We start from the raw sequence: 12,048 nt of genomic DNA on the forward strand, positions 1-12,048 counted from the left end.
ATTTCCCTTTCATAAACCCATGTTGACTTTGTCTAATCCCGCTGATATTTTCTAAGTGTCCTGTTATCACATCCTTTATAATAGACTCTAGCATTTTCCCTACTACTGATGTTAGGCTAACCAGTCTGTAGTTCCCTGTTTTCCCTCTCCCTCCTTTTTAAATAGTGGGGTTACATTTGCCACCCTCCAATCTGCAGGAACTGTTCCATAATCTATATAATTTTGGAAGATGACAACTAATGCAGCCACTATTTCCATGACTACCTCTTTTAGTACTCTGGGATGCAGATTATCAGTTCCTGGGGATTTATCGGCTTTCAGTCCCATTAATTTCTCCAGCACTATTTTTTACGACTACTAATTTCCTTTAATTCCTCTTTCTCACTAGCCCCTTGGTTCCCTAGCATTTCTGGGAAGTTATTTGTGTCGTCTTCCGTGAAGACAGAACCAAAGTATTTGTTTAATTGCTCTGACATTTCATTGTTCCCTATTATAAATTCTCCCATTTCTGACTGTAAGAGACCTACATTTGTCTTCACTAATCTTTTTCTTTTTACATACTTGTAGAAGCTTTTACAGTCCACTTTTATGTTCCTTGCAAGTTTGCTCTCATTCTCTATTTTTCCCCTCTTAATCATACCTTGCATATACAGAAACTTCCATGCCATTCAATGCATTTCAATGGTGAGCCAGGCAGCGAAATGCAGTTTTTGCGAAGCTATTGGCGGAGCGATGCAACCCGGACAGAAACTTTTGGATACTAAAGTTTAACCACGCATTTACTCCTCACCTGAAGTTGCTGTACCATTCGTGCATAAATAACACCAAGCGCTATGAGTCTCACCATTATTTTGATGGCAAAATCTGGCCCAATGTTAGGAAGTAAAATGAGAGACATTTATAAAGGTGAAGGCTAGTCATTCCTGCACTTAATCTGTAATCAGTGGGAACAAGAATAAAACACCTTGATCTGAATGAATTAATCTAAGAGGAGTGGGAAAAAAGCCACAAAAGGTCACAAATGACCAGATGCAGCAAACAAATATAAGATGAAAGCTGTCAGAGATGGAAGGATAAGCAGACTGATGTTACTTGAAAGCTGTTAAGTTGCAATTCACCAAAGCTAGGAAAAAACTTGCCCCAAGTGCTTTGACTATTGTCCAGTTATACTGCATGAAGTAACCCAGTATTGGAAGTATTTCTGAGAGTGATCCAAGAGAAAGCAGAGCTTGTGCATGTTTACTGAAAGCGTGTCCAGAGTTCTGTTTGCTCACCTCCGACTGCCAGAATGATTTATGAAGTTATAAAAGAGCAGACAGGAATAGAAAGCTGTTTCATATCATGTGAACTTCATCATCAGAACAGCAAATCATTCGAGTACCTTTTAAACTCGATGCTTCAAATTTAGATATTGGCTCCAGGCCACTGTGCTGTGCTTAGTGTGAGATCACTTCTTTCCAGTGTCTTCAGCACCAGTGCCAGGCTGCTCATTTCTGTATAATCAGCAGCTTTATACCACAGGCTTAGTGCTAGTGCAGTACAGAAGATTCATGCATGCTTGTGTGCCTGGATATACTAACTTAGCAACTGAGTAAGTTGGATTTCTTTTAACCTTCTGCCTTATGTCCCCACGTGCACCCTTCACACCTCTAACTCCAGCCTTCTCCTAGTCTCCACCCCACCGTTGATAGCCACTCTGCACCTGCCCTGTTCCCTCTGCCTTGTCATCTGCCTCTCTGCTGTTAAAAAAACCTTTTTCTTTGACCATGCTTTTGGTTATTTATACTTTGTGTAAAAAAAAAAGCACCAAAACACATCTTGAATCCATCCTGATATGAGTGTTTGTGAATAATCTCTTGTTTTGATGGCTTTTGACTCGTCCTGTAACCAGGTGAGGAGTGAATGAGAGGATCTTTTGGTAGTGTTGCTATATTATTTATTTCTTATTTCTGTCTTTGTTGGAAGATCACATAACATATGGATTTGATGCACAAATTTACAAAGTGGTCAGTTTTATACACAGGAACAATCACAACAGTCTCATATAAATAGATTTCCTTCGACAGACCAAACAATGATTTCCAAAGCATCTCCATAGTGCCCTCTAATGAATGTCAATGATCTAACAGGCAAATTGTCTTTCAAAAAAAATTTTGTTCAGTCGCCCGTAATTTCCTCCCAAAACTGCTTAGAAATCATATTCTGAAAATAACTTGGTGCTTTTATTTTTATTTTCAGTTTAATGATCAGTCCTGTTTTATGTGTATTCTTTCATGAAGTACCCACTGAGAGCAAAAATGTTGCTGATTACATAAAAGCAGATTAATGGTTAGCATCGCCAGAGCCAAGAAACATAGCAAACATGGTTGAAAACCAGTGTATTCTTTAAGGCAAAGAATGATCAAATGGGGCTTCCAACATCACTGGACAACATGAGGCATTTTCACCCCACACCTCCAGGGATCAGCCGATATTCACCATGAGACCACTAGGGTCTCCAACGTTCCTCTCCATTTTATTCTGTATTTCAAAAAGTACTTTTGTTGCTGTTGGCTCCATCTGCAGACACCAGCCTGGATATCATTGGGAAATGTAAAGAGAGCGGTGCCATACCTGTGCAGAGGTTCTTTGTTAATATAGGACAGTTAAGGAAAAATCTGAAACAGTTCAAATTTGATTCTTTGAAAATTGGTTGAATTCAGACCACTTCAAGTTCTTGTTTGCTTCAACATTTCTCCAAAGTAAAATGTTTTCCTAATAGAATGAGAAGATTGCAGATCATTCCTTCACCTGCTTCCAGGCTATAGCAAGATATGTTAGACAAATAAAGGAGTCATGTATCAGACCTCCAATTGACAGGACTGGTGTTTTCAGAATTTACGATGGAACTAAGTAAATTGGAGCTTTTTAACAAATTACTTTTTATTAGGTTTGGGCATGGCTAGTTAAAGGGATTAAATTTTAATAAAATGAAAAATGTTAGAAATACACAATGGGTTAGTCAGTCAGTATCTGAATGACAAAAACAGTTTAATGTTTTTTTCCTCACTGCTTTCACATAGTTCTTTGTTTAGTGTGACTTTGTAAATGAAGTGTTTTTACCTTCCTATTGGGACGTTTTACTATGTTAAAGGCACTATATAAATGCAAGTTGTTGTTGGAAATGTCTAAATACTTGTCATCTCTTCAAAGGGTTCTGCTGACATCAAAAACCATGAGAGCAAAGTTTGAGCAATTGTTACAGAACCTTAACCACAAAGTGAACTTGCAGTCTTGAAGTAATAGTAGGGTGTCTATTACTTTGTGTTTATCCATACTGTGAATGTTATGGGATGGGTTAATTTAATTTTAATTTTAATTTTTTTTGTTGATAGAGTCTGTCTTTATGGACACTGAGCCAATGTGCTTGAGATGTGTGACAGGGCCCACATTAGGCTTCATGATACAAACTTAATCACTGCAATTTTATTAAGAAGCGTCAACATTTATTACTGGGAAATAATACGGCCAGCATACATTGTTCTCCTTTCATTCTGCTTTTTAAAAGTTTTGTTAGTTCCTCACCCCAGTTTTCTTCCATTTCGTGGGTCATGTTTGTCCCACCTGCGTTCTACTACACCGGTGAAGGTGGGATACTCTTGGCTGGGGGTTAATACATGGTCAATCCTAATTAAGCTCCATGATTGCTGACCCTTTACTTCTGTGTGACATCCCATCCAGTGACCCAGCCCCAGTTTTGCAACTCTCTTACCTGAGACTTAAACCTGTAATTTTTAATTCTCTTCCAACCAAATGTATGACTTGCATTCTATAAATCAGCTTCAAAACGTTATGGAATATTTTAGCAATGTATTGAAAACATGCAACTGAAATGTAAAAGCGCATTTGGTACTCAAAGGGTTATTGCTGTAATAACACTTTTATGATGTTCCATTCTATAATTTTTATGACTTGTATAAGGTGCTGGACTCTAGAGTACAGTGTATAGTACTGGTCACCTGGATGGAATTTCTTCTTGAAAGGTACGGAGCTGAGCAATGAAGATGGTTCTGGGAGTCAGAATTTAAGTTATGAGGGAACGTTAATAAATTGGGCCCATTTTCTTTGGAAAAGAGAAGATTTTAAAGTGACTAGGTGGAGAATATGAAGAGAGGAGGGAGGAGGCTCGTGTGGAGCATAAACACTGGCATGGACCAGTTAAGCCGAATGATCTGTTTCTGTGCTGTACATTCGGGGTAATTACATGCAAAAGAGGATTTGAAAAGGTAATCCAGGCAATTTCTTTACTGTGGTAAGGGATTGTGATAATGTTTGAGGGGACAAAAGCTTAAAAAATTAGGAGTAAGACAGAAAGTCAGACAAAACTTTTTCCACAAAGGGGAATCAGTTGCCAGGGAAAGCCATTGAAGTGGACAATAGAAGAGGGTTCTGGAAGCAGTCAGATGCATTTCTGGAAAGAGAATGAATTGAACAATATGGTTAGAAGATGGGGAGGTCTTTCAAAAATGGGGTGGACCTGTTAGGTTCAATGATCTTGTTCCTGAAAATTCTTATGTTCTTCTGAAATGATGTGTTTATCTGTTCACAGCATTGACTGCTGCAGCTGGACGAGGAAAGCTTGAAGTGTGTAGACTGCTATTGGAACAAGGAGCAGCAGTGTCGCAGTCCAACCGACGGGGCATTGTCCCACTGTTCAGTGCAGTGCGACAAGGACACTGGCAGGTGAGGCGATTACCTCAGCCTCTTCTCACTGATTTGTGAGAATTCCTATAATTTTTTTTATAAATTTACTTAAAGAACTGCCTGAAAATGGTTCTGGATTGTATGTGCTTTCAGATCGTAGATTTGCTGTTAACTCATGGTGCAGATGCAAATATGGCAGACAAGCAGGGTAGGACCCCTCTCATGATGGCGGCATCAGAGGGACATCTGGATACAGTGGAGTTCTTGCTTGCACAAGGTTAGTTTCAGACACTGATTGTTGGGATTGTCAATCATTTTATAATTCTTCAAATTTTCAAGACAGAAAAATGTTGCATGATAGTATGCTGATCATAAGGATTAATTTATATCAAACTAGGTGCAGCTCCAAGTTAGATGCGAGTAGATTAGTTTGGATAATGGGATAAGCGCAGTTCACCACCTCCTCTCCTGAAAGTGTTGAGTCTTGCTGGAGCAGTCTCCCAGACATCGACAGTCTCACTTAAGTGGCCATTCCTCATATGTAGGCCTAGACATAGGAACATGAGTAGGCTATTCATCCCCTTGAGCCTGATCCGCCATTCTATGAGATCATGGCTTATCTGTACTTCACCTCTGTTTTACCCACCTTTTCGCCATATCCCTTGATCCACTTGCCCAGCAAAAATCTATCTATCTCAATTTCAGTTGACCCAGCATGTCACTCTTATCTGCCTCACTTTATAATTTGTGAACTTCATTCCCTAACAACTAAAGAAAATACTACTTAAAATTAAACATGGTCAACTAAAAAGAGCTTCAGTAAGAAATGTAGCCTTATTTAGTATGTATCCTATAAAAAAACCAAAAATGTTGGCAGAAAAAGGTGCAAGGTAATAATTGAGGGGATTCCAGTGTTGAAAATTACTCCAGTTCTCTTCCAGTTAATTACATCACCAGATCCATTTGATTCAACTATTGCCTTGTATCTCACTGCCAGGCATTTGTATTCCTATATATATAAGCCTTGAGGATATATGTGTTACCAACGTCATGAGGTGGTTCATTTTTTGCTTCCACAAGTGTTCCTATGACAACCACTGCTGAGCTGTTTGCTCTGTCTCTATCATACGTAAGTGTGCTGTCAAACCAAGCAAGACCTAAAATCGCCTTGAAAAGAAATTGATGCTTTTGACTTCCTGTTGTAATGAACATCATTGAATTTATTACTAGATGAAACCTGTGCAGATGGAAAGCCTTTTCTTCTGCAGTCATTATTCTTATTCATCTTCAACAGGGTACTAGGTCTAAGAAATACCCATAACAGTTTGTAATGAATGCATTAAGATGTTTGAATGAAATTAATTCCTCTGTGTGCTGTTTTTGTACATTTTTCACTCCGTTAAAGTGAACAAGTTAACATTCGTCAAAATAATGCACACAGCAATTTCACAGTAACGCATTTATTACCAGTACTGCTGAGTGTATTGCAGATGAGCCCGGTATGGTATTTGAATGCTGTCAAATATACAAATCAGTGAAACCCATAGTATGCAGTTTATTCTATCATTTTTGCCATGGCAGACTGCAACCTATCAATTATGGCAAATATCAATGAAACGATTGGAACATGAGTAAAGGCCAGAGAAAAATAATTCTGAGGCTATTCTCCTGCAAGCAGCTGAAAGGAGCATCAGTGCAAGAATGAGAGCCGATTGTCCTCCCCCAGTCTCTTTCGGATGGTATAGGGCTTGATGTAACCAAGAGGATGTAGGGAGAAAAGATTTGATAATGCTCTTGCTATGACCCTGCATGTACAACAGTTGTGAAGGATGCAGTAAGTTTGGGATCTTCATGTTCTTTGAGGTGGCCACCTGTTTCTAAAATGCATTATCACTGAGTGAGGTGTCAACCAATGTATAAGATGTCTGCAACCCAGATTGTGTCCGCCTCATCACCTGAAGAAGGAAGCAATGTAAAAGGAGGGAAGACAAAGTCCCAAGATAATCGGAATGCAGTGTACAGCAGCCAGCTGTAGTGCTGCTGTTTTTCTGAAACCCATATCAGGCTGTAAAATGTGTTACTATTTGACATCAACAAAAATACAATAATTTACTGTGTTTGTAGGTCATGTTGATTATAAACCTTCTATCATTCAAAGAATCAGATCAATGGTCATCAAGTCTTCAAATGGCCTGAAAAACAAGATAATAACCAGTGCCTCTGTGAGGGAGCTTAGCAGACATGATACAGAAAGGTTTTGTCTATTTTCTTAATTGATTTGTTTTTCCAAATAAGGCAGTGATGCTCGGCATATGTGATGGATTTCATAACCTGAAATTGTACAAAGGTTCAACGGTGTATTTTATAATGTTTGTGATGAATGAAGACCATGTCAGGAAGCTAGATGGTTGCTGGATGCCTCACATCTCTTTTAATTGCTCTGCATTGTGTATTGTCTGTGTACTACAGGAGCTGCACTTTCACTGATGGATAAAGAGGGATTAACTGCCCTCAGCTGGGCATGTCTGAAGGGTCACTTGCCTGTGGTTCAGTCCTTAGTAGAGAGAGGTGCTGCCACAGACCATGCAGATAAAAACGGACGTACACCTCTGGATCTTGCTGCATTTTATGGTGATGCAGATGTTGTAAGTATCTGTGAATATATGTGAATAATTTAACTTTAAATGTATAAATGCTCATTATACTTTATTTTTGGAGTTCTGGAATTTCTCTTTTCTACCAGCTATGCCAGAATGGAGGGATGGGATGGGAGCATGGAAACCAACACTGGGGGGTAGATTACTTCATCAAATGCATTGTTAATTTGTTTTTCTCAAACTTAAAAACATTAATAATCTGTTTTTAAATATCTAATGAGACAGAACTGAAAAAACTAATGCCTTTTCAACTGTGCAAAAAATCTTAATTGGTCATTAAAAATAGCAATGTTTTTGTGCTCCCTAAGACTGGTTAGCTATATATTGTGTCATGGAGGCAAATACTTTTAACTATCTCCTTGGCCTACGATAAAAATGTGATCTTTATTTGAAGCTTGAACAGCACGCACTGTTTTATCTGAATACCAATTTAAGAGATATTTTAATATGGTTGCAAATAGCTTTATGTATATTGGGGGGAGAGGAGATGACAATGGTTCTACTTCTAATGGTATTCAAAACTGTGGAATGGTCTTTTTTTCCAATGTATTATTGACCTGAATGACATTCAGAAATTATTTTCTGAATTGCTGATGCAGAATCAAAATGCTTAAAAAACTAATGGGTTTAATCCATAAGCCACTGGCCCAGTTACTGTAATCCTGATAACACACTGATCTTGCAATTATCTTGAATGCTATTCGGTAATGCCTCTTACTCTTTCCTCTTTATGTGCCCTTTTTTTGTTTGTGGGGAGAAGTTTTTCCACTCCAGTTTCCATCATTGCCTTTTTTTTCTGTTTCCTCTCTCCTTCACCATTCATTTCTAGATTCTGGCAAAAGATTTGAGGGATGTGGCGAGATTCTGAAAGATATATATTTTTTCCCCCCAGACTGATTTGTTGTCTGTGTATCCTTCTGCTGTTCTTGACCAAAGTGATAGATCCTGGATCTAAGGCTACTGGAATATTTAAGCCCTTGATATGTACGTTTTTCTTAAACTTGGTGACAGGTGCAGTACCTTGTGGACCATGGAGCAATGATTGAGCACGTGGACTACAGTGGCATGAGGCCTTTGGACAGAGCAGTGGGGTGCCGCAATACAGCAGTGGTGGTCACCCTCCTGAAGAAAGGAGCCAAGATAGGTAGGCCTCTTAGAGACAGTCCCCCCTCCCTGCAATGAGTGTCATTAGACTTATTGGAATAGGTTCGCTTTTCATTAAAGCGCAAGACTAGGTTTGAAATTGTCTTTTAAGGGGCAAAGTAAATTTGTAGTCACTTTTGCGTGAGATATTTCAGTGACTGCATGTATTTAAGAATCATTCATTCAATTTAATATTCATGGATTACTTTTCTATTTTGGGAACATTAATATGGAAACAACGTGTCCAACCTTGGTGTCACATTTGGGAGTAACCTGTGATCTTAACATCTTCAACGCTAAATTAAACTCCGATTTCATGCATCTTACTGTAATGTACAATGCATTAACCTTAAAGTCACTGTATTTCAACATTGTTAAACATGACAATATATGGATGCTGATGTTCCAGATGGTTCTGACATGCTGTGACGTGGAAACCTGGAGGAGCTTATTTGTAGGTTTGAAGCTAGAAAGGTAGATGGGATGCTAGGTTATCTCAAACCTTACACCTGAAACAAGTACAGCAGCATAATCTGATAATTAGATTAACATGATTGGAATGTTTGGATCAAGATATCTGTTTAGTAAACGTGTGCATATAAAACACACTGATAAATTTTAATATTCAACAGCTGAATCCAAATGAATCTCTGCATTTCAGAACTGAAAATCATTATTGGGAAATAAAGCAGCCATGGATAACTTTCCAGCAGTCACATAGCTTTCATTTCCCAATTTTTAAGTAATTGTTTTGAGATATGAAGCTCCCTATGTTATTTTCTCCAATCTACATGCCTCCCATAGCCAGTGAATAAGTATCCATTGTAATTGACCCATCAGCTGCATGAAAGAATCACGGTGGAATAGCCCAGCTACAGCAAAACTAAGTTCCATGCATGTTAACATAGATAAGATGGTAAAACGGTTAGAGGTTACCAGTGAAGCTACGTGAAAGGACAGCAAAGTGCAGGGATCCAGTTAAAGTTTAATCTGAGCTGAACCTTTGGATTCATGTCACAAATTCATCGTATTCAAGGGGGGCTTGTCTGGGTGGTGACGTGAAATTATCAGCTGCTTAGTGGCGGCTCTTGAATTATATGAATCATTGGAAATGACACTACTAAAACTCTAGCTTGTATAAAAACGTCTCTAATATTGCTCAACCAAATGAAAGTTACCAAGGGTACGGATCAGTTTTTATGTTTAAATTAAATTTGATTTTCTCAATCTGAAATACAATAATTATAAGTCAATCTTTGACAATAAATGTGACCAAAAGCTTTGATATGGATTGACTGTAATGTCTTAAATTCCCAAACATTTACAAGAGGTTCAGAGAGAAGAGAAACAAAAATGTTTTACTTTACTGTGAATTAGATTACATCACTAGGAGGAAGAAGATTTTAAGGACACATGGTTCTGGGAATAGTAATACTTCCCAATTTTCTTTACTATTGTTTGCTTGCCCAGACTCATGTCCTAATGACATAGCTTTGTGCTCCCGCCTGTTCCCAACTCCATGCTGCTATTTTACTCCATAACAAGAGTGTCCAAGCCTCATGTATTCATGGGCCACTGACATGCTTGTCATGGAGCCTCAAGGGCCATGTATGGAGTTTAAATCCATGTTCCCATTAACTTGCTGATACCAACAGATTTTGATTCTGTTACAAGATTTATCCACCAATCAGCCAATAGTACGAGACATAGCCCTTTTCCAACCTCCAGGTACACAAAATTAAAGACGACAAACCAGCAAGTAAGAAATATAAGCACAAAGAGAACTGAATTCCTGGGCTGTGAGGGCTGATTAACCGGACTTGGGGGCTGCATGTGGTCCATGGGCAGTAGTTTGGACACCTCTTTTTGATCTTATTACCTCCTTCAATATAGTCAGTCTCATCTGATACTTTACACTATGGTGAGAATGTGGATGGAAATCAGCTGCTACTTCCACGTATCGCTAGATCCACAAGATCATCAGATTTCTATCTCTCTGTCATCAGCTTTCTGTACTTTTCTGTATTTGTTGACTCACTAACACGTTATTTCTGTTGCTGTATACTAATAAAAAAACATTTTCTGCAACGATAGAGCTGTTTTCCTTTGAGTACCTCACATGGTCTTTTGGAAGTTAGGACGGTGGTCGCCAGGAGTGTGTCAGTATTTGCAGGGTAAATTTGAAAACTACTACTGGTGTAGATGGCACCATGTAAAAACCTACATAAAAACAGTGACTACACTTCAAAAAGCAATTCATTGGATGTGGAGCACTTTGGGACATAATGAGGATTCCATAAGGTGCCATATAAATGAAAGTTCGTTCTTTCTAGCAACTCACCCGTGTGGGACAATCCCTCTCGTGGGCAGGGAATGAGTTTGGAATCTGCTTGTGGCAAGTTCCTCAAACATCTTTCACAATTGCTGCAAGAGAGCACAGGTTTGATCCTTTCAGACGTTACAGCAAGTTTCACTTTTTTGACGCCACCAGGTGCAATATCTTCCATCAGTGCCCATACATTTGACTCAGGCTACTCAATCTTTGGGCTGCTGTGAGATTTCCTTTTCTGTTAAATTGTCTCCTTTCTGTGCTATTCTTTTCCTATGGAATCCAGCTAACTCCAACCCCATCTGATTGGTATGGAGTGATAATTTGAGCTGTACTGTTGATTAAGGGGGAGAGTATATATTTTTTGTAGACTTATTCAGGCTTTAATCGAACTAAAAATGATATAGACTGTGTAAAGAGCACAGAAAGAAGTACAGGTGAGGGAGGCCATTCAGCCCAGCTTTCCATAGGATCATCTTGTCACAGCGTCTAACTGCCTCTTTGAATAACTCCAGAGATTTTGCCTTCAGTATCTCACCCAGAAGACCACTCCAGATATTAATCACTCTTTGTATGAAGAAGCGTTTCCTGATATCAGTCCTTAATTTGCCTTTTCCCAGTTTGTGCCTAAGCCCCCTTGCCCTGCAATTGTGGTTTAACTTGAAATAGTGCACAGGATTAACCTTTTCTATATCACCTAGTATCTTGCGTATCTCTATAAGGTCCCCTCCCTTTCTTCCCCTTTCACAGGTGAAGAGTCCGTGTTTTTCTAATCATTCCTCATAACTCGGTTCTCTGACACTAGGGATCAGCGCCATGGATCCTCTTTGGGCAAAGACCAGTTAAAGATTTTGCACAGGGCCTGCTTCATGCCTATATGTGTTCACCGATACCTGGCAGTACCTAAACTCTATTAGAGGAGATGTAGGAAGTTTGGAGTGAACCTTCATGCCGTCTCATCTACTCTTCTAATTAGACAGTCTAGGTTTATCCTTAAATTAAGTTAAGTCTTTATCATATATTGGCATTGGATCCTTATATGTTGTGATTGTTAATGAACACCCACAAGCCATGCACATGAAAGTCAGTCAATCTTTTATGTGCAGCTAGAAAATCGTGACCCAGACAGCCCTTCCATTATAGGTTGCTTGAATTCAGATCCAAGGAGTATTGCACAGTTAAACCAAATCACACATATATTTCACTTTAACCTAGAAGAATTCCTTAAAGTTCAGT

General features: G+C 38.9%; 1 protein-coding gene across 2 annotated transcripts in view; it reads left to right on the forward strand.

Annotated features, from left to right (window-relative positions):
* Window positions 1-12,048, forward strand: part of tanc2a (tetratricopeptide repeat, ankyrin repeat and coiled-coil containing 2a) — an 826,495-nt gene that overhangs the window by 777,622 nt on the left and 36,825 nt on the right. For both annotated transcript variants that reach the window (XM_067969114.1, XM_067969115.1), the window contains 4 exons: window positions 4,589-4,722; window positions 4,837-4,960; window positions 7,153-7,328; window positions 8,352-8,484. In XM_067969114.1, coding sequence (XP_067825215.1) covers window positions 4,589-4,722; window positions 4,837-4,960; window positions 7,153-7,328; window positions 8,352-8,484 — 567 coding nt within the window. The remainder of the gene's footprint in view (window positions 1-4,588; window positions 4,723-4,836; window positions 4,961-7,152; window positions 7,329-8,351; window positions 8,485-12,048) is intronic.

Source organism: Heptranchias perlo, chromosome 30 (genome assembly GCF_035084215.1).
Source record: "Heptranchias perlo isolate sHepPer1 chromosome 30, sHepPer1.hap1, whole genome shotgun sequence".
Taxonomy (NCBI): Eukaryota; Metazoa; Chordata; class Chondrichthyes; order Hexanchiformes; family Hexanchidae; genus Heptranchias; species Heptranchias perlo.